Source organism: Sorghum bicolor, chromosome 1 (assembly GCF_000003195.3).
Source record: "Sorghum bicolor cultivar BTx623 chromosome 1, Sorghum_bicolor_NCBIv3, whole genome shotgun sequence".
Classification (NCBI taxonomy): Eukaryota; Viridiplantae; Streptophyta; class Magnoliopsida; order Poales; family Poaceae; genus Sorghum; species Sorghum bicolor.
Window position 1 is genome coordinate 3,306,448 of NC_012870.2, and position 24,249 is coordinate 3,330,696.

General features: G+C 47.9%; 5 protein-coding genes across 10 annotated transcripts; 4 read left to right on the top strand and 1 right to left on the bottom strand.

Annotated features, from left to right (window-relative positions):
• Positions 2,545-4,841, top strand: LOC8061426 (UDP-glycosyltransferase 83A1). Its single transcript, XM_002463634.2, has 2 exons — positions 2,545-3,330; positions 3,917-4,841. Exons 1-2 carry the CDS (start codon positions 2,826-2,828, stop codon positions 4,828-4,830), a joined length of 1,419 nt encoding a protein of 472 aa, XP_002463679.1. The 5' UTR covers positions 2,545-2,825; the 3' UTR covers positions 4,831-4,841.
• LOC8057097 (protein spinster) lies at positions 5,717-10,142 on the top strand. The gene is made up of 4 exons (XM_002463635.2): positions 5,717-6,004; positions 7,925-8,548; positions 8,833-9,008; positions 9,095-10,142. Exons 1-4 carry the CDS (start codon positions 5,976-5,978, stop codon positions 9,691-9,693), a joined length of 1,428 nt encoding a protein of 475 aa, XP_002463680.2. The 5' UTR covers positions 5,717-5,975; the 3' UTR covers positions 9,694-10,142.
• Positions 10,409-14,402, top strand: LOC8057098 (protein ROOT PRIMORDIUM DEFECTIVE 1). 6 transcript variants are annotated; one of them, XM_021459066.1, is made up of 3 exons: positions 10,409-12,397; positions 12,883-13,026; positions 13,651-14,402. In XM_021459066.1, exon 1 carries the CDS (start codon positions 10,722-10,724, stop codon positions 12,234-12,236), a length of 1,515 nt encoding a protein of 504 aa, XP_021314741.1. In that variant the 5' UTR covers positions 10,409-10,721; the 3' UTR covers positions 12,237-12,397; positions 12,883-13,026; positions 13,651-14,402. The 6 variants fall into 6 exon arrangements, with proteins under 6 accessions (XP_021314741.1, XP_021314745.1, XP_021314749.1 ...); XM_021459070.1 differs by having other exon boundaries at positions 13,691-14,402; XM_021459074.1 differs by having other exon boundaries at positions 13,694-14,402.
• On the top strand, positions 17,747-19,230 carry LOC8057099 (dirigent protein 4). Its single transcript, XM_002463637.2, has one exon. The coding sequence runs from the start codon at positions 18,354-18,356 to the stop codon at positions 18,900-18,902; it is 549 nt and encodes a 182-aa protein (XP_002463682.1). The 5' UTR covers positions 17,747-18,353; the 3' UTR covers positions 18,903-19,230.
• LOC8057100 (probable galactinol--sucrose galactosyltransferase 2) lies at positions 19,053-24,156 on the bottom strand. The gene is made up of 10 exons (XM_002466192.2): positions 23,628-24,156; positions 23,179-23,441; positions 22,884-22,974; positions 22,078-22,126; positions 21,869-21,960; positions 21,657-21,770; positions 20,835-21,549; positions 20,665-20,732; positions 20,080-20,214; positions 19,053-19,935 (listed from the first exon to the last, which is right to left on the bottom strand). Exons 1-10 carry the CDS (start codon positions 23,816-23,818, stop codon positions 19,332-19,334), a joined length of 2,322 nt encoding a protein of 773 aa, XP_002466237.1. The 5' UTR covers positions 23,819-24,156; the 3' UTR covers positions 19,053-19,331.

Genomic DNA, 24,249 nt, shown 5'->3' on the forward strand with positions numbered 1-24,249 from the left:
TTATGGGTGACTCTGGGTGTTCGGTTAACCGAAACCGATCGGTTTGATTCTTCGGGTAATTAGCTAATTCGATAACCTAGAAACTCGCCACCGATCGGTTCCTGACAAAACTTAGAACCGAGGTTTCTCAACGGTTAATTCGATTCGGTTTCGGTAGTAACTGAAAGGAACCAAATTTTTCAGAGAATAAAAAAAACAGCTAATTCAAATGCAAATTTCAGCACCATCTCCCCTCATTTTCATGCACCCAACAGGACAATATAAAGAGCAATGAAGAATAAAAATAGTAGCACAAATATATGTCATAGTTCTCTCAAATGCTAAGGCAAATAAGCAACAATCTGCTGGGTTGTTTTAAATTTTCAATACACATTTCCTATGGGCTACATATATTTTGGTTATTTCGGTTAATCGAGGCCTAGAACTAAAATAACTGTACTAAATTCGGTTCCTCAGAAACTGGAACCGAACATGAACTAAAACCGATCAATTCGGTTTAGGTTATTCGGTTTTTCGTGCCCAGAGTGAAGCATAAATTAGTTGAAAAAAACCTACATATAATATAACTGACTACATAATCTCTTAACACATATAATAGCATCTCCAAGAGACAAAGAGTCAAATCCCCCTCAGGCCCATCTCGCAGGGGTGCATGAGTAGCTCCCTATTTCTTCTCTCATGAACATTCTCCCGCACAACGGTAAAGTTATTTTTGCCCTTGAGGGCATGTGCTCCCACTCCCTCCACCACTGGATTCGCATTGAAAAGTGTGCAAACACACATCTCAAAGCGAATCTGCATTGAGATATGTGTTTACACACTTCTCAATGCGAATCCAGTGGTGGAGGGAGTGAGAGCACATGCCCTCAAGAGCAGAAAAACTGCGTCCCACGCACAACTCACTTGTCACTTCCATGCATCTTTTTTCTTCACGACTCTCTCCTGCATGCGCCCTATTCTCCTCCCTCGGAGAAGCCCCTCGGTTTGACATGGCCACTTGGAATAAAATTGTATGGTGCCCAATTCTCTTCCATGAACCCCTACCATGGATGGATGACATGTGTCATCTTAAAAAAGTCATGCGGTCAACAAATCTACCAATTCCATGAAAAGATGTGTTCCAGAAAGCACTACCTTATTTAGATCAAGTATATCAACCATGTGATTAATTTTAGGTACACATGTCATCCATCCATGGTAGGGGTCCATAGGAGATAATTAGATTCCGGGTCCATGCAACTTTTGCCCTCATAACTTTACTTTTCTGACAAAAAAAAATATTTGCACAACTTTCCAATTCTAGAAAGTTATAAAATTATACTCAGAGACAAAAATTATCATAATTGTTTTTTAATATAACTTTTCTAGTGCAATTTTATACACATAGGTTTTTTTTTGGTCCAAGTATTTTGGAGAAAAAATTGCACACAACTTATCCGGGAAATTTACATATAATAATTTTCTATGGACAAACTTTGTCAACTTAAATGTTTTCATAGTATATAAAAATAAAAATGGATAGGTTAATATAAAAAATAAAAAAATGATAGGATGAAAAAGGTTCAATCAAGGGGTCGTATATCAGGGCATTTTTAATGTTCAGTTCTTAGGTAGTATTAAATGCCACGTGGAGAAGAGAGATGTCAAAAAAAATTGAGCAAGTGAAAAGACAAGACACATCCGAATGCATGAGAGACAACTTCTCTGTCTCTGTGTCTCTTAACGATAGAGAGAATGTATATACTCCATCCCAATTTATAAATTATTTCAAGAATTTTGAAGCTTAAGCTTGGCCAACATTATAGAAAAATTTGTGGCATCAAATAGATATTAATATAAATTGGTATCATAAATGTTGTTATGTATCATATAAATTTAGTCAAGCTTGAAATGTTTTAACTCACCAAAATTTTTAGAATGATTTATAATTTAGGATGGATGAAGTATAAAATAAAAGACATATTATGCTCTTCTCGTTAGAGGTTGGAGGTGCCCTTAAACCGCGTCTCCTTCCCGGCGGTAGGGTCGTGGAGCACGTGTTGGAGAGTATTCTCCGCTAGCTAAAGATCACCAGATTGTCTTTCACTGGGTGCATCGCACGCATTCCATGTGGCAATGACTGATAGATAGCGACGAATCTACAGCAAGGATTACCAGAATGAAATTTGTCGGCGTGGCCGGTGTAGCACAAGTTCAACCAGATTAACCTCGCTTAATCAAACCTACGTGTACTCTACTCTTCGGAGCTATTCGCTTGTCTAAAAAAATCATGTTCACTAACTTAGAGAAAAATATTACTAATAAATAACTAATAGATTTAGGGTCCCTTTGGTTGGCTTTTGAACCTGCTTTTGCTTTTGTAAAAGCCAAAAGCCAACCAAAGGGCCCAAAAGCCACAAGTGCTTTTGCCCAAAAGCAGCTTTTTTCGTAGTACAAATCCAAAAGCACCTCACCCCCTGCTTTCACTGACTTTTGAGATCCGTTCAGTTTTTTTTCCAAAAGCCACAAGTGACCAACCAAATGACTTTTGGATTTCTCAAAACCCACGTCCCACAACAGCTTTTCAAAAGCTCAAAGCTCACAGTAGCTTTTTCAAAAGTCACGGCCCAACCAAACACACCCTTAGCAGCTCAACAGAACAGTCACATTAGGGAACAATTATACAACAACCACACTCGCAATTACTCTACGTCAACTCACCATTTTCCCTTCCCCCGCGCTAATTTAGTCAATACGTCGCAGACGGGCGCACTCGCTCGCTCACCCACACGACACTCCAGCCGTCGCCTGCTCTGCTTTCACCGGAACTCCAGGCGAACGAAAAGATGTCCGCCGCCGACGCCGGCAAAGTCGCCCACACGGCGCCGCACGCGCTCCTGCTCCCGTACCCGGCGCAAGGCCACGTGATCCCGTTCATGGAGCTGGCCGACCGCCTCCTCGACCGCGGCTTCGCCGTCACCTTCGTCAACACCGAGTTCAACCACCGCCGCGTCGTCGTGGCCGCCGGCGGAGCCGCGGCTGGCGGCCGGCTGCGGCTCGTGGGCGTCGCCGACGGGATGGGCGACGGCGAGGACCGCGACAACCTCGTCCGCCTCAACGCCTGCATGCAGGAGGCCATGCCGCCGCGGCTCGAGGCGCTCCTCGTCGCCGACGACGAGCGCCTCGGCAGGGTGACGTGCGTCGTCGTCGACGCCGGCATGTCGTGGGCGCTGGACGCGGTCAAGCGGCGTGGGCTCCCGGCCGCCGCCCTCTGGCCCGCGTCGGCGGCCGTGCTCGCCGTGCTCCTGGGCGCCAAGACGCTCATTCGCGATGGCGTCATCGATGACGACGGTGAGTACTCATTATGGTTATGGCTACAAAGTTATGGGCACAACTGTACGTGCACATGGCGTTGACTTCGTTCTTGATCTCGAACTAGCGCCTTGTTTAGTGCACGCAAAAACACAAATTTTTTTTCAAGATTCTCAATCATATTGAATCTTGCGGCACATGCATGAAGTATTAAATTTAGACGAAATCAAAAACTAATTACACAGTTTACCTGTAAATCATGAGACGAATCTTTTGATACTAATTAGTTCATAATTAGATAATATTTGTCTCAAACAAACGAAAGTGCTACAGTAGCGAAATCCAAAAAGATTTTGCATCTAAACAAGGTTTAGCTTTGTTATATATTTTTTTATTCTAACACTATAGCACTTTTGTTTTTATTTGACAAACATTATTTAATTATAAAATAACTAGACTTAAAAAATTATCTGGTGATTTATAGATAAATTGTGTAATTAATTTTTGTTTTTATCTATATTTAATACTCTATGCATATAGTGACGAAGAATTTTAAAAAGTTTTTGGTTTGTGTGAGAACTAAACGAGGCCGAAGCTGAAAAATGATGTGCGTGCGTGCGTGCAGGAGCTCCAGTAAAGCTGGAGAACAACACGTTCCGGCTGGCCGAGTCGATGCCGCCCATGGACGCCGTCTTCCTAGCCTGGAACTACATGGGCAACCGCGACGCCGAGCGCATGGTGTTCCACTACCTCACCACCACGGCGTGGACCGCCGTCGCCAAGGCAGACGTCGTCCTCTGCAACACCTTCGAGGAGCTCGAGCCGGACATCTTCGGCCCCTACTCCCCGGCGGCCACCACCATCCTCCCCATCGGCCCGCTGCGCACATGGCGGCGTCAAACGAGCCAGGCGCCGGCGGGGCACTTCTGGCGCGCCGACGACGAGGCCTGCCTGTCCTTCCTCGACGCGCAGCAGCCCCATGGCTCCGTGGTGTACGTGGCGTTCGGCAGCCTGACGGTCATGAGCCCCGTGCAGCTCCAGGAGCTCGCGCTGGCTCTGCTGGCCTCCGCCCGCCCGTTCCTGTGGGTGTTCCGGCCGGGTCTGGCGGCCGAGCTCCCCGCCGCGTTCACGGATCTCCTGCCACGCCATGGGAGGGGTAAGGTGGTGGAGTGGGCGCCGCAGGAGAAAGTGCTCGCGCATCCTGCAATTGGGTGTTTCTTGACGCATTGCGGGTGGAACTCGACGTTGGAGGGCGTCCGCCATGGCGTGCCTTTGCTTTGTTGGCCCTATTTCACTGACCAGTTCACGAACCAGGCATATATCTGTGATATATGGAGGGTGGGGCTAAGGATGGCGCCCAATGACAGTGATAGCACTGTCACCAAGGAGAGAATCATGGAGAGATTGGAGAGCCTGATGGGTGATAGTGGTGTTAAGGAAAGAGTGAAAGGATTGAAGGATTTGGCAGAGAGAAACATGGGGACAAAGGGTCAATCTTTGAAGAACCTCAACACCTTCGTGGAGTTTATGAGGAAGTGATTGTTATGTTATATATATATATATATATATATATATATATATATATATATATATATATATATATATATATATATATATATATATATATATATATTGGAAATAACTACCCATGATGTCCAAGGCATGTTTCAACATCATATACGACATCTGAAAAATATCTTCAACAAGTATCAAAATACAGTCTGCAATATCAAGAAATATGAAATATAATATCGCAATACCATCAATTCTAGAAGAAAAAGGAAATCCCACATGATGACATGAACCCAATGTAGCAGATTAATCAGAATTCAGAAAAGAGTACATCAACCTCTGCAATATTACACAGTAGAAACATAGAAGTCATCGCATGATTCAGGACTAAAGTACATCGATGGTACAATATTAGACAATAATATTACACATTATTATACTACTCAATGAAATTAAAGTGGCATCCTTCATAAAATAATCAATGAAAAAGTACATCAACGAATGACTAAGCGGATATATCTCGAGATTAATAAAGTTATCATTGACGTCTTATTATTAAAATCTAAATTAATAAATTAATAAAATATGAACACCCACGGTAAAACAAGAATTTGAATGCGGATGGCCAAGTTCAGGAAAAGAAAACTAAACAGAGTTCTCAATCAAAATCAACACACAGAAACAGAAAGTTATAGAGAGCAAATAAAGCATTATGTTAGTCTCATAAGAGTACTTGTTAAAGTCACAATTTTTATGGTGCCATATTATGACTTTATGATCTTCATTTTTTTTCTTCTACGATTCTATTGAACAGAATATATAATTTAGGATCTTAACTTTGGAGTTTTGATCTGATTTAGGATGACAATTAATTTTAATAACCTTTGGTTGGCACTCGTTCGGATAAGATCATAGCTACTTGCACCTGCCACGAAGGGAAACCAAACCGAAGGAGGAGGCTACGCAAAGAGCAATCACAGGTCAAACCAACGGAAATTTTCTTCATGTCCAGTCCTGCCCCTCGTGGCGGGTCATTGCTTCCTCCAACCTCCAACCGGGCGGGCCACTGGACCAGCGACACATCCGGGAGAAAAAAGCTCGGAAGATCCGAACAACGCTGACGGCGAGGCCGTAACCGCAGAGCAGCGGTTATTGGGATCTCCTGCTCCTTGATGCAGGCACTTTTGAACTCCAGCATGAGGTAAGCTGCAGATTCTTCCTTCTAGTCTAAGAAAGAGAAGAGAGGGATCATTTCTTCCGGCTTGCTGGGCGATTCGTTCGTTTCACGCATGGGTTCCTGGCCCAGTTAATTTGGCCAAAAGAATCGCTCTGCTTGTTGCAGCTGCGCTCAGTGCGTCCTTTGCCTGGGGATCCGAATCTAGCATCTGAAGGGGCGTCGAGTTCGTCGTGTTAACCCCCTCTTGATTCAGGTCAAACCGTCAAAGGAGGGATTTTTTTTTATTCTGGGGCAGAGTTGGCTCAGGGTGGTATGGAGCTGGATTGTTCCGCCACTCAGCCTCGAGTGGATTGGAGATTCCTTAGCCTGTCAACGCAACACACGGATGCGTTTGAGCAATGCCTTTGGCTGCCATATGTATTCAGGCCTCAGGGAATATTCTTGCTCACGTTGCGCTAGAACTAAAGATTAAATCGAATTTGAAAAGTCTTTCTCCCGTAATGGAATAGTTGGAAAGGGGAAGTGAGGGCTGTACAATGATCTTGTGAGACAGAAAGGTGCCAATGTGGTCGCTGGAACACCGTTATAATGTTCAGAGAGATTCTGAACTGATGCTGATTAGACCTGAAGATGGATCCCCTTGAGCAACGAGGAGTGCTTAAATTCCAATGAAACCAAAAATTACATCAATTCTGGAGCAGCTGTGAGGCTCCCATCTGTTTACTAGAAGCAGCTTCTAACTGTGGATTGGAGTTGATACTGGGTGCATACCCTTTTTCTTCTTTTGAAAGAGGAGCGTAGTAGGAATATTTCCAATCCTTCCACCGGTCTATGTTCCTTTTGGTTGGTATTAGCTCAATCTCATATCACAAGCAGATTGGCTATTGATATTTTTATGTGGAAATTTGACACAAATACTGGAGGGAACTGGTAACTGGTACAAACGAAAATCGCTGAAATTTTCGAGACTGAAATTTTGCCTAAAATTTGAAAATCTGAACAAATCTCATCCGAATGAAATACAAAATTACTTGTAGGACTGAAATCGCTGAAGATCATGAAATTTTGGCTGAAATCTGACACATGGTCCTGGTTAGGAAATTCTATCACTGGCCACTAGGTTAACTTTCATGCACCTAGCTCATTAATTACTTCCTCTTGTAGAAATGGCATTTGGACATGGACATATTCCCCAAGACATACTTTGACCACCTTTGATTCACGGTTCATCTTCTAAACCATACATTTATAACCAGATAACATCATGATGTCATAAAACTCTTTCAGGAGATGATATCATAGGTCACACTTAAAAAGGGGGTTTCTACCCCAAACATTGCCTTTATCTTTACTGGAGATATACCTAAGTTTCAGTCATAGGTACTTGATTAGAATGTAACTAACATACTTTTCCTTTACTGGAGATATACCTAAGTCAGTCAAAGGTACTAGATTAGAATGTAACTAACATATCATTAGAAATCTTTTATCGCTTCACAATTTCAACAGAAAAGTTATGAACCACTGTTGCCATTCTCTAGCAATTTTCAGTATATCTTTTGTGTCATATACTCATATTTGTGGTCTTGTATTTCGGTGCATGAATTAGGTTCAAAACAAGGGAATAAATTAAGGTATGCCAGTGGCTCGTATGGCCACCATCTTGTGTGGTATGAGTGTGACGTAATTCGTTAGGAATATACAATTTCACTACCAATGCAACTTTCTGCCAGCTCTTACCCTAAAAATCACACTGTGGAATTTAGAACTCCCTAGATGAATATAGATCCATGCCAATGAGTGAAATTATGTTATATTGGTTTGAGTAAATAGATTTACACAAATTTTGTGACATAAAAGTATCACAGGATTCAGGAGCTGTTACTTTCTGAAATCTAGAAGGGCACTTACCGATCATGCTCTAATATCTTCTCCTTGTTTCAGGTCAAATAAGATATTTGGTTTATCCATTTCTCTTGTACTCATCAACCTAGCTTCTATATTGGAACGAGCTGATGAGAATCTCCTCCCAGCTGTTTACAAAGAAGTCAGTGCTGCTTTCGATGCTGGTCCTACTGATCTGGGGTACCTTACATTTCTGATGAACTTTCTGAAGTCCATAGCATCTCCCTTGGCAGGTGTCCTTGCTCTTCAATATGACCGCCCTGCAGTTCTTGCGATAGGGACTGCGTTCTGGGCTTTGTCAACAGGGGCTGTTGGTGTCAGCCAGTATTTCGGGCAGGTTGCATTCTGGAGAGCTGTTAATGGTGTTGGGCTTGCCATTGTAATACCAGCGCTTCAATCCTTCATTGCTGATAGTTACAAAGATGGCACACGTGGAGCGGGATTTGGTTTGCTAGCACTTATTGGTTCAGTAGGTGGTATAGGAGGTAGTGTTTTGGCAACAATCGTGGCTGGAGGGGATTATTATGGTATTCCAGGATGGCGGCTTGCATTTATATCCGTTGCATTTGTGAGCTTCTTAATTGGACTTCTTGTATACTTTTATGCTGTTGATCCTAGGAAAACATCTCCAAGCCATTTTGGTGGTGATGAGGACAATGAGAGGTATGGTCTTCTGATTTTAGGGGGGACTTTAACTTGCCAATTCGTATTTTAAAAGATAAATTATGCTGAGTTTTGAGGAAGACATAGTAGCATTACTGCCTTTTCTTTTTGTCAGCTAATAAAAGTTTCATCTGAGTGAAATATTTATGAAAGTATGTTTTTTTTATTCCTAGCTCATCTCGTGGACGACTATATATAATATGGGGGCTTAACATTTAAGCATGTACCACCAGAATTGTATATTTGCATATCATTGTAATGATACAATCTTACATAAATGGCAGGTTACATTTGGTCAGCAATGGTATCCTTCCTCCACATTCAATCTGGAAGGATTCATGGATAGCGGCGAGATCCGTAATGAAGGTGCGGACGTTTCAAATCATTGTATTGCAAGGCATTGTTGGCTCTCTGCCATGGGCTGCTGTAGTTTTCTTCACCATGTGGTTTGAACTCATTGGTACGGAGGCACTGAATCTTTTCAATACTTCAGTTGACTGGTACTCCTTTCTTTAGTTGAACATTTACACTCTTCAACCCTTATAGGTTTTGACAACAGCAGCTCAGCGGCGCTAAATAGCTTTTTCGCTATTGGGTGCGCCAGTGGATCATTTCTAGGTGGTGTGATAGCAGATCGCTTATCTAGATACTATCCAGATTCTGCTCGCATCATGTGCGCTCAGTTTAGCGCCTTCATGGGCATCCCTTTCTCATGGATCCTCCTTACAGTCATTCCCCAGTCTGTTGATTACTGGTCTGCCTATGCTGTCACACTCTTTTTAATGGGCATTACCATAAGCTGGTGCGCTACTTGTGCAAACAACCCCATGTTCGCAGAGGTAGTACCTCCCAAGCACCGCACAATGATCTACGCCTTTGACCGCGCGTTTGAGGGTTCATTTGGCTCACTTGCTGCACCTGCTGTTGGTATAGTGACCGAGAAGATCTATGGCTACAATGCAAAGACCGTTGATCTAGCACATGGATCAGTGGACGGAGCTTATGCACTCTCGAGAGGCCTATTGACTATGATGATTGTCCCTTTTGCTCTGTGCCTCATGTTTTACACCCCATTGTATACAGTTTTCAAGCGTGACCGAGAAAATGTTAGATTGGCCAGCATCAAGGAACAGGAGCTTATATGAAAAGATTTCTGACGAGGAGCAATGATGTGGTTTTTCATTTGGCTGACATCTGTTTGTAGTTTGGATTATTAATATTTACAACACCGCCAACCCTGAAGTTTTGATTGAAGTGCTTTGGTTGATGTCTAGGATACTCAGGTTTTATGTTTCTGCAGTCACATATCATACAAGAGTACACATTTTGTACAAGTGATAGATTGATTGACCTCATCGTTCACAATGTAACTGGTTCAGTATACAATGCAGACCTTAACCTGGAGAGTGGATTGAAGATGTTGCAACTTTTCTAGTGGATTGAAGATGTTGCAACTTTTCATTGAACTTTCAGCATATAGATACAGTTCTTTCTCATTTTATTTCTATTTACAGTTTGTAACTTGTTTTAAACTGCCTGAACCATCACGCCAGTCCAATGCTGAAGTCATTAGGAGAATTCTCGTACCAGATTACTTTTTACAGTATGCCTGTGTTGAGCACAGTGAACTGCTGACAACTATTTTGTCTCAGCAGTCGTCTAATTCCTGTAAGGCCGTGTTTAGTTCGCGAAAAAATTTCGTAACACTGTAGTACTTTCGTTTGTTTGTGGTAATTATTATTCAAACTTGGACTAACTAGGCTCAAAAGATTCGTCTCGGAAATAAACTGTGCAATTAGTTTTTATTTTCGTCTATATTTAATACTCCATGCATGTGTCTAAAGATTCGTTGTGACGGAGAATCTTGAAAAATTTTGCGTTTTTGGGTGGAAGTAAACAAGGCCTAACTCAAATTACCTCTGTGAGATTCGTCTGATTTATCTGCAGTCTATCAGATGAACTACGGACGCAAGTTAACGAATCACCAGCATCGCAGAAATTACACACCAGGGTCCGGGGACGAATCAGAGGCTTGGAAATTGGAAATCGTCTTCAAAAAATCAAAGTGTAGGGGATCGAAAAGAAAAGAAAACAGAACAAAACCCCTTGCGCTCCCCTATCCGGTCATGAATCGTCATCCCTGTCGAAACCTCGTCCGCCGGTTCCCGTCGCCATGGTGGTGGTGGCGCCCTCCTCCGCATGCTCCTTCCTGCTCGCGCACCCGTCCGGCCCCGCGCGCCCTCGCCGTCCCCACCCCATGAACTCGACCGCCAAACCCCTCTCCCATACCCTCACCATCCGCTGCGCCGCCACAACCGCGGCGGGGCGCCCGGGACCCCCACCGCCGAAGCTCCCGGGACCCCCACCGCTGCCACCGCCGAAGCTGGTCCGCTGCGCTGCTCTCGACCGCCAGGCGGCGCGCGCAAGCCGCCTCCGCTTCGTGCGCAAGCTCCTCACCCTCCTCCTCTCCAAGCCACGCCATTTCCTCCCGCTCCGCGTGCTCAACCGCTGCCGCCGCTTCCTCGGCCTCCCGCGCCGCGGCCGCCCGCTCATCCCCATGGTCCTCCGATACCCGGCCCTCTTCCGCCTCTTCCAGGCCCATACCTCCCTCCCGCTCTCCCCGTCCCTCTCCACCCTCGCGGTCGGGCTCACTCCCGCCGCCGAGGCGCTCGCCGCCGACCTTGCCGCGCTCCGCGCCACCAGCACAGGCGCAGACGCGCTCGCCGCCAAGATCCACCGCCTCCTCCTTATGACCCCGCGCGGAAGCATTCCGGTGAACAGGCTCGTCCACCTCGCCCCCGACCTCGGCCTCGCCATGGACTTCCGCGCGACGCTTTGCCCCCGCCACCCGGACCTCTTCAGACTCGTGAACACCTCCCGCGGCCATGCACTCAAGCTCGCCGATCCCCCGCCAACGCCGCCTCCGCCGCCCCTCTCTCTTCGCCCCGCCGCGACGCCCGACCGCCTCATGGACAGGCCGCGGAGGTTTCCGCACCTCCCGCTCCGCCGCGGGCTTAACCTCCGCCGCGCGCACAGGGACTACCTCCTGCGGTTCCATAGCCTTCCCAAGGTGTCCCCGTTCGAGCAGCTGGATGAGGGCGCTAGCCTGGAGATGTTGGAGCGGCGGGCGTGTGCCGTGGTGCGGGAGGTGCTGGCCATGACGGTGGAGAAGCGGACGCTCGTGGATCACCTCACGCACTTCAGGAAAGACTTTGGGTTGCCAAACAGGCTGCGCGCCATGCTGGTACGACATCCAGAGCTGTTCTATGTCAGTGTGAACGGGGTGCGACATTCAGTGTTCCTTGTGGAGGCGTTTGGTGATGATGGGAGGCTCCTAGTGGAGGATGAGATGCTGGTTGGGAGGGATAGGCTAGAGGAGCTTGTTCGGGAGGGAAAGCGGATGCGGCGTGCTCGGAAGAAAGGCCTTCTCACGTTTGATGGTGACAGTGATGAGGATGAAGATGATGAGGCAGCAGAAGAGGAAGGTTCATTAGAGGTGGATGATGAGTTTGGGGACTTGTTTGAGGATGGTATAATTGGGGAGGATTGGGAGGAAGTAGGCGATGGAGGTAGAAGTGAGGCATATGAAGAGTACGATGCTGAATTGGGTGAGACAGAGGAGTTTTGGGTCAAGAAGGCTGTGGCTCAAGGACTGGTTGATGATGGTAATGAGCAGGATGTTTGGTGAGCGCATCAGCTTGTGAGACTTTGCTCAGGAAGTTAACGAAGATTGAGAATTCCTCAAGTGTGCTTTCTCAGCAATGCACATAAACCAGTAAGCATCGGTACATATCCCGGTATCTTGGACCTCTTGGTCCCATTTGCCGCCTGTCTGTTGCTACTTGCAAGGTATGCATGTATACACTATTCGTTTGATTCTGGGTATGCACGCTTATTTTCTATATGCATACACTACATGTTGCTAATTAATAGGATTATATAGAGGGGGTATATGCAAAGGTTGAGAAGTTTTGTTGCATAGCTTGGTTCATAATCTTAGGCCGCTGCTCTATATAAGTAGTTAGAATATGGATGCTTGATCTGCTGTTAAATAACAAATATGATATCTAAAAGCTCCCAAGTAACTTTATCATATTTGTGTGCTGCCTTGTATGCTTCTCATTGCGCAGACAATGATTTTGCTCTGCCAGCCACCCAGTCTGCCTTGATTGCATGGGTAGACACCTCTTGTTTATATCCAGGCTCTGGATAGGCACTTCCTCATCTTGCTCCAGCAACCAAAAAGAAAAAGAAAAAAAAAAGAAAAGAAGAATACAAAATAAAAAATCACAAACGCTGAATCACATTTAATGTACGCTTATTAATCTTCCTAGGGGCTAGTCAGTGTCCAAGGGCCTAGCGCGCTTTGGAACTTTGGAAAGACAAAGAGATGAAGCGGCTCCGTTATCCTCTGTTACTTTTGTTATGGAGAGGAGCTAGATGGACAGTCGCGATGTCGAGGACATGCGTCCTCCTGGGTACTGTTTCTGCTTTGATGCTTATGTGCAACTTTAAAGGTTTTCCCATGTTATATAGCATGAAAAGCCACTTTTGAACTCTAATCCTTTGATCAACATAGTTGGCTTCTGTAACCAAACATATCAGGCTAAATCAGTCTATAATTTATTCTTGCAACTGCTACTATATCCCAAAATAATGCATGTTACAATTTTCAAATCACAGTACATAATGAGCATTGCAATTGCAACGATCACAGGTGTATTGTGAACATTTTTTTTTTTTGCGATTGCAACTGTTCTTTTGGTTGTTACCTGAACACATTTGCATTGTAGTTTATTGTTGTGGAACCGTGTTATAGTTTGTGTTACGTACTGCTATGTAACAATGATTTGTTTTTTTTTTCCCTGTTTGTGGTACCATTGACTTCAGAGCTTGGATCTTGTTTGTATATCTAAGCACATTACTGCTCATTTCAATTGAGTTTCATGGATTTTTGTCTTCATTATCTTATACTTGTGACGCACCCCTACTCTATCTAAGCATCGTTTGAATAAAACTACTATTGCATGCTAAGCTCTAACACAGACGCTTATTTACTTTTTCACCTTAATCATCTCCTTAAGTGCCCTTGCATTGTACAGGTCCTAACGGTTCGTTTATACCCCATCCCACTTCCTCCAGCAGTCCAACAGAGATTCAGCCATGGCGGACGCCGACCTTGGATGAACTGCCGGTGATTCACTGAGGGGATGGATGCTCTCAGGATTCAAGTTATGGAAAGCGCCGTACCTTTCCTTATGGGGTCCTCCGCCCCTGTGGAGCTCGTCGTGGCTTGGGCAGGGCCGTGGAGGACTGGTGTAGGTTTGATCCAGAGCATGCATGGTCTTGGACTGAGCGACGACAACCCAGAAGGCGGAGGAGGCCAGGATTGAGCGGCGACGTACAAGGCTAGGGGAAGAAGATTGATTGGTGGTCGATTGCGAGGCAATGACGACTCCTTTCCTAGGCGGAGTCCCCCACCGCGTGATGTTGACGCTCGCAATGAAGGAACGGCGGCGGCTGCCTCACGCGTGACGTGTAAAGCTCTGTTCTCCATGCGCCGGATTCTCCACGGGCACAGATAGTGGTGTTTTTGTTGAAGGCGTTAAAGTTTAACATGTGCTATAGTTTTTTTGTTTTATTTGGTAATTAGTGTTCAATTATAGATTAATTAGGCTTAAAAGATTCGTTTCGTATATATATTCAAATATTAAGACGGAAGTTAAAGTTTACCGATGTAAACGAAATAGGACCTTAGAGGGTGTTTGGTTGGGGATGATCTTTGTTTAAATCCATTCTTTTTTGGATTTTGAGCCTGTAGCATTTTTGTTTTTATTTAACAAACATTATTCAATCATGGAGTAACTAGGCTTAAAAGATTATTCCATGATTTACAGGTAAACTGTGCAATTAGTTATTTTTTATTTATATTTAATGTTCTATGCATGTGCCGATTCAATTTGATGGGGAATCTTGTAAATTTTTGGGTTTTTGAGTGCATCTAAACAAGGCCAAAGCATTTTTGTTTTATTTGACTAAAAGTGTCCAATAATAGGCTAATTAGACTCAAAAGATTCGTCTCGTAAATTACTTTCTAACTGTGTTTTAGTTTTATAAATAACCTATATTTAGTACTTCATATGTGTGTTCAACTATTCGATACTAGTATATTGCCCGTGCTAACGCTACGGTGACATCTAGAGTAACACACATTCATCAAAGATGATAAACAACCTATCTTATTAATTTGAAAATATGGTAAAACTAAAACAATCTATTATACTTGATCAATGGTTATTATAGATATGTCTACCTGTTGCTACAGCCATCTACCGGTAATCCCCAAACTGTTTTACATCGCTACCACCTTGACAATTTATACTAAAAATACACGGATCGCACGATAAAATAATAATACTATAAAAGTTAAACGTTAAAGTGTTATTTAATCTAAAAAAAAGTTTATGAAATCAACACAAGAGCGTGGTGTGGCAGGCTCACGACCTGCACTTTATAGACCTTTTTCGTGATGTGGCTAAGATATTGTTTTACATTAACATTTCTTTTATGCGCCAATAAATTCACGAATGAGTTCTGCTGCATCTCCATACTGTCCTATACACATGCTCGAGTATATATGTAAACATTCGTGCTTGTCACATGTGTAATATTGCGTGTCTTGAAAATTATGTCGCAAAACCTAAAAACAAAGCATGTTATATTTACCGTATAAATATGACTCCACTGCTGCCCCTCGACTCATAATGAAACCAATCATCAGCAGTTGCCTGCTACAAGCAAGTAGAGCATGGAAAATCCATCAAACAGAAGAAATATCGAATGCCTAAATTAGGAAATGGGGATGAAATCCACGTGCAAAAAACTAAAGAAAGAAATATCAAATGCCTAAACAGATTCAGCACACTGAAATCCACAAAATAGCAATTAATCTGCAACACATTTTGCTCGAGTCATGTTCCAGCTAACCTGCGTAGAATGGAAATCAATTAGGCAACAACCACAACACAAAAGAAAGAAAGATCCTCTCTAGAACCCATGCAAGAAAGATTGAACCAAGGAAGTTTCAGAGTTTTTTTTTAGGAACAGGAGGGCATGTGTGGCGACCTACTGGTATTCAGAGAAAAATGGAAGTGATTTATTTCCCCAGAGGATCAAACTCAATCTGAGGTGGCGTTGTTCTGTGGAGGCAGACACCCTGAGCATGATCTGAATAAGTGAAAATAGGATCACAGGTAGCTACCAGGGCCGGCCCTGAGGGGGGGCGAGGGGGACGGTCGTCCTAGGCCCTTGGCTGAGAAGGGCTCCAAAATATGTTGTACATGTACACGGTGGTAATAGTAGGATTAGACCAATCACAAAGCCACACTTTGATCATAATAACTGTGATCAATGTGCAGGTGTACCAGTCTCTCTATTTTTAATTTTTACCATTATGAGAAACCCCTCGATGCGGGCCCTCATGACGTGATCCTAGTTCTGCCTATGCCAAGACAATTAGACCCTATTTGATTGGACGTGCTTTTTTAACACTTATCCCATCAAATGTTTGGAAATTGGACCCTTTGTTGTACATCTATAAGATTATTTATAAAACTAAAAACACAGCCAGAGAATAATTTGCGAGACGAATCTTTTAAGTCTAATTAGTCCATGATTAGATACTAATTGCAAAATAAAATAAAAATACTATAGTACCTGTTACACTTTAATCAAACACCCCCTTAAAAGGTGGGCTAGTGTTTCTTTCTCTCGACGGAAATTACATCTCTACTTCACTATATTGATATCATTTCGGAGTCTACAACTTAGCGTATAGGAATGTCAATAGCAACTTGAGGTAACATCTATAATAAATTATTATTGATATTAACATTGTTTTAATACATGTTTAAGTGTTTATTGATCATGTGAATATATCAGATTTATTATTTTATTAAGGCCTTGTTTGGATGTAGTCGGATTCGCATCAATCCACATGTATTGGGGTTAATTGGAGTAGAACTTAAACAAAATTCCACCCAAACCCACTCCAACACACGTGGATTGAGGTAAATCCGACAACATCCAAACAAGCCCTAAGTGTTTGTATTAAGGGCCCATAGTTATGGGTTCGTTCTAGGGCCCTGAAATCTCAGGACCGGCCCTGGTAGCTACTCGCATAGGGATATTCAGGTAAAAAATTGATTATGCACTTGAAACAATAGCAACTCATTTTTACTGAAAAACAAGGATGAGTGGGGCAGGGCTTCACCTTGAGTCTAGTTGGTGGCGTTGGCCCAGAGCAGATGGTTCCTGATGGCACTCTCCATTTCCGTGAGGAAGGCCTAGACCTTCTTGCCGTCCTCCTCAGCATTGGGTCGTTGAAGGATGAAAGAGAAGGATACGAGGAAGTGGTCTGCCACGCCAGTTGCCGATACCATCGCTGGTGACTCGCGCCGTCCAGGGAAGAGCGGGTGGGTTCGTGTCACCATGACACAACACAGTTAGACTGACTGCTGCCGCACTGCCGTGATAGTTAGCTGGTTGGCCACCTATTCAAGTAAATGGAGGAGGAGACGGAGACAGGCAAGGATTTTGAATTCACGGCATTTCGAACGGCCATTTCATCAAACACCCTGAGGACGTACCTCCGCTGGCTGCAGTAGACGTCGGAGTTGGCGTGATTCTTGGCGCAAAGGCGTGGAGCGCGGCACCTACACGGACCCAGGCTGGGCGTCGTCCCGCGCTTTGCCTCCATCATTGCTGCCTCAAGCTGTGCCATTGGTTGCGTGCCTGGGTCGATGACTGACGGCGGCAGGCGAACTACAGAGCGCGGGATGGCGGCCGGGACGCGGGTTGCAACGCTTGAGGAGCCGGTCCTTATTGAGGAATTATAGCACCGATCTGATCCCACCAGATTCGTTGCCGCCAGGCTTTCCTCCCACCTGATCGTGCTCCCCACCATGGAAGATGCCTCGGCGGGTGCGGAGGCGGCGCTCGGCTGGAAACTGTTCTCCAGGCTGGGAGGGGTCGAGGGCGTTGCGGCGCCTCTCACAGCGAGTGCGGCCTCGGCGGGGGCGGGGTGATGATCGGCATCGCGGCCGGGGCAGTAGCTGGGACAGGGGCGGCGCTCGGTGGGGTGGCAGTGGTGGCCATGGCGAAGTCGCGGTCTGGCTTAGGCCTGCGAGAAAAGGATGTCGGGCCCCCCACCGAGGGGGTGCTCGGCGGCGTGGCTTGGGACGGGGATGGCGCTCGGCATGGACGGGACTGGCGGCGGCGGAGGAGGCGTAGCGCGGGGATGCGTATGGCGGCGGTATCGGCAGGATCGACGGATTCGCACGTAAGGGAGGGGGGAGCGAGGCTGAGGGAAGGTTGCGGCATTTGCGATTGACGCGAGGCTGAGGGTGTGTAAGGTCGTGATCATACTTTTAATCTGGGCCGTTAAATCTGTAGGATATGTGCTGTGAGTCGTTGATATTGTAAGTGGGATTTGTCTGGAGAAGATTTTAATTATAGTAGAGATGATGGGTGATATCACCCCAAACCAAACAGGGCCTTACTTATATTGATTGACAGGTTATTAGCTTCCATGTTTAGGATTAGGAGGAACAGCTTGCCGCACATATTTGATTCCATTAACAATTATTACCACAATTGATTACCGTAATTGTATCCTATCTTGGGCTATAAAAATGCATTGCAAATCACACTCTATACTTGTCCACCAAATTCATCGGTTGCGTGTAATTTCCACACACACCAGATCCAACTCCAATCCAATCCAAGAAGAGAAAACACGCACACCATGGCCACTCCTCCATCCGTGCTCCGCTTCGTAGCCGTCCTGCTCGTCACCGTCTCCCTCCGATCCACCGCCACCGCCGCCCGCCACGAGAAGACCACCCACCTGCACTTCTTCCTCCACGACACGCTGAGCGGGAAGGACCCGAGCGCGGTGCTGATCGGCCGCGCCGCCGGGCGCGACCCGAGGCCCTACGTCCCGGTGCCCTTCAGCTCCCTGTACGCCGCCGACGACCTGCTCACCGAGGGCCCCTCGCCGCAGTCCAAGGTGGTGGGCAACGCGCAGGGGCTGTGGGTCTCGTCCGGCAGGGGCAAGCTGTCACTCGTCCTCGGCATGGACTTCGAGCTCACCGACGGCCCCTTCAACGGCAGCGCCTTCGTCGTGTACTCGCGGAACACCGTGACGCGTCCCGTCGGCAGGGAGCTCGCCATCGTCGGCGGCCGCGGCGCGTTCCGGCTGGCCCGTGGCTACGCCCTGCTCCGCACGCATTTCCTCGACAACAACAATGGCGACGCCATCATAGAGTACAACGTCACCCTCGTCCACCCTTGATCGATCGAGTTCCTTCCCCGCGCATGCATGCTTGCGCGTTCAGTGCATGTCCTCTCGTTGTAGCTGTAGCACAATAACTTATACACATGTACAGAGAACACTATCATGGAATGGAACTCGAGAGAGATGTGCTTTGTTTGTCACATCACATTGCATACGTGGAGATGGAGTAGTCGTTTATTGCATGCAGATATTGATGCAGCAAAGACAGTACAGCAGAGGCTAGCTTATTCTTCTAGGGACGAAGAGAGGCGCGTCAATGGCGGACCGTGTCCATTTCATGATCAGATCATGCATTGCACACGCCTCTCCATGTCGCACACGAGCACACACACACACACCGACCACACACGCGTTTAATGGTAAAACCACTCAAGAATGAATAGGCGGAAAGCACCATTGCCACAGATCGACAGGCAGGGAGAACCTCTAGACATCGATCTCCAGGTCCCATCTGTAGAACTCCTGCTCCGGCACGGGGATATGGAGCGCGACGAGCCCCGTGTCGTCGTCGTAGCTGAAGTCCACCTCCGCCGCGTCCAGCCTGCACCTCGCGGGCCTCCGCGAGCAGTACGCGCCGAACCGGCCGCAGCCGCGGACCCTGAGCGCGACGACGGCGCCCGCGCCACCGCCGCCGCCGCGGACCTCGCACTGCTCCACCGCCCCGCCGGAGTTGAACATGTCGAGCAGGCCGATGGGCGCGAACGACACGCCCGGCGCGACCCCGCTGACGGGGCAGACGTGGAACACCTCGTACTCCAGCACCTTGAGCGTCACCGGCAGCGTGGCGCCACCGGGCAGCCTGACGAGCTCCCCCGACCTGTAGGCGTACACGACGGCCTCGCCGCTCCAGCCGGCCCCCGCGAGGCCGGCGATCGCGTCCACGTCGTCGGCGCGGATTGATCCCGTCAGCGTCCCCGGCGCGGCGTCGTGCACGCGGGTCTTCTTGGTGACGCGGCACCACCCGGCGCCCTGGCAGTTGAACACGCCCACCACGCCCGTGCACTTGTTCACGTTCCAGATCTTGAGCAGGCTGCGCAAGGTCACGTTACATTACATTACAAGAAGATATAGCGTTTTTCTTTTATAATAAATCAACGAATAATACTTTCAATCAGAGCTTTCAGACAAGCGAACAGTGTCGATGGAGGATGAGGATCGCCGGCGCAGTGCTCACCTGGTGCCGTCGCGTGCCGGGTCGGCGAAGAGGCAGTCGCGGGTGGGGCGGCCGGGGAGCTGCGCGCGGAGCACGGAGCCGTCGGGGAGGACCAGCTTCTTGAGCAGCTCGAAGTTGTGGTTGCCTGGCTTGTCGCTGCGACAGAGAGACACGTGAAATGAAAGCAGAGTGTTACTATTAGGAACCAGAACCACATGTCAGACAGAGTCGCAGAGACAGAGACGACACGCTCTCGCGCGCCGGCCGCCGGAAGGCGTGTCGGACGGCGACACGAGCAGCCGCAGCCGTCGTGTCGCTGTCGGCTGGTCATGGCGCGGTTCGCGCAAGCCGTGCAGATTGCTACTGCAGCTTGTGTGCCAGGCAACTAGGCAAGGCCGCGCCCTTGTGATGCGCTCGCTGATGGCGAAGGCCAATCATGGCGGCGCCGACGACTGGTCGGGGCGTGAGGCTGGCACCTCTGCTGCCATGCCGCAAGGGCAACCCAATCATTCGGTTTCCCCTGCCTCGAGGGATCGATCATTGTTGCCGGCCTGGCTGCGACGGACGCCGCGATTGACAACGACGTCGTTGTGATCAGGAACTCACCTGACGTAGATCGGGCAGCCGCCGATCGCCCTCGCCGCGCCGTGGTACTCCGCCGCCGGGTGCAGGCTCTGCATGCATCCAGAAGGCACACTCAATAATTCGGTGATCATGCATCCAGATCCAGTCACTCAAGTACACAGATCGACAAGAGAAAACTGAGACAGACGTACATGGAACATGTCCCAGTCTGGCTGCATGAACTCGCCGAGGAAGAGGGTGTTGTAGGCGACGGAGGAGACGTGGACGGTGTGCGACGCCGGGTCGCGCGGGTAGAAGTCGTCGGAGGCGCGGACGACGGCGGTCTGTCGCGCGCTGTAGAGCATGTCGGTGTTGTGGCACATGCAGGAGATGCAGCCGTTGTCGGGGAAGTTGCGGGCGACGGAGGCCTCGAGCGCGCGGTGGTAGGCGCGGGTGAGCGCGACGCGGCCGCCGTGCCCGGCGCCGAGCGTCTCGATGATGTTCTGCACGTCCACCTTGACGCCGTCGACGCCGCAGGAGGCGAGGTACGAGTGCAGCTCGTCGTAGAAGCTGAGCACCCTGCGCGGGTGCACCAGCCCCAGGCCCAGCACGGAGAGCGAGTCCATGACGATGTCCGGCTGGTTGCCCATCACCCCGGGGGACTGCACCGGGTACGCCAGCGCGCTCTCGTAGTGCTCCATCCCTTCCGCCGCCGGCTTCACGCCGCCCCAGTACCCCGCCATGGCGTGCCACACGTACACGTACTTCACGCCGTGGTCGCGCTTCGCCTCCTCCACCACCAGCTTCAGCCCCGGCGCCTGGGCCTGCTGATCATCGCCGCCATCCTTGTCGTCGTCGCTCTTCTTCTTATTCTTCTTCTTCTGGAACTTGGCGTTCTCCTTGATCCCTGTCAGCCTGCTTGCGAACCTGCACGACACGCACCATTGCAGACCAAACTGAGCTTCGCTCGTTCACCAGAGCAGAGCTTGGCACACACCAAGAGTCCAAGACTGATGGCGACGGCGGTCACGTACTGCGCTCCTTCCTGGACGACGGCGTTGTTGGACTCCTCCTTGTTCTCGCTGCCGATCTGCTGCCACCCGTCGTCGATGATCAGGAACCGCGGCGGCGTGCCGCCCTCCGCCAAGCTGCAAAGTTGCAGAATGTCAAATTTTCTGCCATTCGAAAATAAACGCAAAAAGCAAATCACAAAGATTATTTGGATCGAGCTCTTTTTTTAACTAACCTCTTGAGACCTTGCTTGACGCCCTCGGCGGTGACGTCGGTGTAGAAGGCGTCCCACGTGCACCAGCCGAACCAGTCCACGAACGACGGCAGCTGCGCCACCACAACCGTCAGTTTCAGTTTCCCGCAAAGCGCAAAGCGACACCGCCCGGCCACTGCTCTATGGCTCTCTATTCTACATTTTTCTACAAGAGTCACACGAAGACGTACCTTTTTCTTCTCCCTGTGATGGAACGTTTGCAGGTGCCTCTCCACCACCCTGCGTCCATTTTTTTACGCATCAAAATGTTGTTTGTTTTCTTAAAAAAAATATGGGACTTGTTAAAGTTAAGTGTCTGAATTTTATTTTTTTTCAGGCAACACTTATTACATATATTTTATATTAATTGTAGTTTTAGTTCATTATAATTTCTATATTTTTTTGGTTCCGAGAATTAAAAAAAAAACTCATTAGACAAAATTACAAACCTAATAAAATCTTATTTATGTTGGCACAAAGATAATTAATAATTTACAATTATTTTTATATTTAGACAAGGATAAAAATTTGATATGCTATGACACATGAACAAATATCAAATCCTAAAAATACCAATATACTAATTGGTAAAAAAAATGTTGCCTAATTTAGCCTCGGTTACCCTGGAAATGACAGTGACTACTAGGCCGAAACATTAAATGTAGATAAAAAAATAAACTAATTACACAGTTTGATTAAAAATCACGAGACGAATCTTTTAAGCCTAGTTAGTCTATGATTAGCCTTAAGTGGTACAGTAACCCACATATGCTAATGACAGATTAATTATGCTTAATAGATTTGTCTTGCAGTTTCTAGACAAACTATGTAATTTATTTTTTATTAGTTTTTAAAAACCCCTCCCGACATCCTTCCGACACATCTGATGTGACACCTAAAAATTTTCATCTCCAATCTAAACAGGCCTTAATAATCTGAAAGCAGGTGAATTCATTCAGTCTAGCAGTACCACAGGTAAGAGAAAAAAAAAACGCACTTGACGGCCTGAGTGATGGTGTCGAAAGGGTTGGTCCCGGCGTGCACGTACACCATGTAGGTCCCCTGCGCCGTCTGCACCGCCTTGTCCCCTGCTCACGGTCACCGGGTCACGCGCACCCGATCCCCGACCAAGCAAGAAAATATCGGCGGCGCCGGCCGGCGACCCAACGCCAGTCACACACGCACGTCAGTCTCATCGTCTTCACGTGAGTGCAACACAGGACAACAAGAAATAGCCAAAAAGCGCCTAGGCAGCCAGCCAGCCAGGTCATGCTCATGCCGCTGCTGCTTACCGCTCTCGAGGGTGATCTCCAGCTCGTCGCGGTCGTTGCCCTGCAGCGCCGCCCGGAATTGGCCCTCCAGCAGCGGCAGCATCACAACGTACACCGTCTCGCCGCTGTCGCCGTCGCCGCCGCCGCCGGTGGTGTCGCCCGTGCCTGGGCGGCTCTCCAGGAGCATGAACTGTGTCTCCAGCGGGACGTCGCGGCCGGAGGTGCCCATGCGCTGGGTCATCCACCATAGCTTGAACCGGAAGCAGCACATGAACCGCAGCTCCCTGCCACGAAAACAGGCTAAGAGATGGACGAAACGGGACGATGATGACATGGTGGTCACATGGAGCTTGAGAGCCAAGTGTCCTGAACGTTCCGGAGGTCTGGGCCCGGGATTCTCGCGACTTCCCAACAAAAAGCACAAGAAAATTCCAGATTACATATACAGGAGCAGCAGAGCAGGAGCTCACCGGAGGGTGCCGAAGGTGAAGACGTGCATGCTACTGGGCTCGGCGGCCGTGGCGCCGACGAAGGCGCCGTCGACGAGCCCCGCACCGGAGGCGTGCGTGAGCGCGATGTTGTCCGGCACGCCGGTGAGGATGGTCCGCCCGTGCGCCACCAGCCGCCCATCCCCCACCGTAATCCTCGGCGTCACCGTCATCTCTCTCTGATCCTCTCTCGCTCGCCCGGACAGCTAGCGAACTGGACGCCACGCACTGGAATATATATATGTATATAGTAGCTTGTACCTTTATCAAATTAATTACCCTGCCCTCCTTTGTCACACGCAAAATTACTGAGTGTGATTAGCGCGGGTGATTAGCTTGCAGTCGTGGTTAATCACGCTAGCTAGCTGGCTAGTGATGATGAGAAGCCCTCGCAGTCAGGACTGGGAGGGCGCTGGGGAAGGGCGAGCTTTATATAGCGGGAGCTGGGGTGTCTTGTATCGGGCAGAGCTGGACACGTGGCGTGCCGGAGATGGTAAAACAGATGTTTCTACCTTGGCTCCGGCGAGGCTCTTTTCCGGTGCACTTCATGCTTCTGGAGGAGAAATATCTTGGCGTCTCTCGCGTGCTTTCCAGCCATGAGATT

Coding starts and splice junctions, on each gene's coding strand:
- LOC8061426 (XM_002463634.2), top strand. CDS start 2,826: ATGTCCGCCGCCGACGCCGGCAAAGTCGCCCACACGGCGCCGCACGCG. Junction 3,331..3,916: donor TGGCGTCATCGATGACGACG/GTGAGTACTCAT, acceptor GCGTGCGTGCAG/GAGCTCCAGTAAAGCTGGAG.
- LOC8057097 (XM_002463635.2), top strand. CDS start 5,976: ATGCAGGCACTTTTGAACTCCAGCATGAG. Junction 6,005..7,924: donor CTTTTGAACTCCAGCATGAG/GTAAGCTGCAGA, acceptor TCCTTGTTTCAG/GTCAAATAAGATATTTGGTT. Junction 8,549..8,832: donor GGTGATGAGGACAATGAGAG/GTATGGTCTTCT, acceptor CATAAATGGCAG/GTTACATTTGGTCAGCAATG.
- LOC8057098 (XM_021459066.1), top strand. CDS start 10,722: ATGGTGGTGGTGGCGCCCTCCTCCGCATGCTCCTTCCTGCTCGCGCAC.
- LOC8057099 (XM_002463637.2), top strand. CDS start 18,354: ATGGCCACTCCTCCATCCGTGCTCCGCTTCGTAGCCGTCCTGCTCGTC.
- LOC8057100 (XM_002466192.2), bottom strand. CDS start 23,818: ATGACGGTGACGCCGAGGATTACGGTGGGGGATGGGCGGCTGGTGGCG. Junction 20,733..20,834: donor CAGACTGGGACATGTTCCAT/GTACGTCTGTCT, acceptor GGATGCATGCAG/AGCCTGCACCCGGCGGCGGA. Junction 20,215..20,664: donor GGCTGCCCGATCTACGTCAG/GTGAGTTCCTGA, acceptor TCTCTGTCGCAG/CGACAAGCCAGGCAACCACA.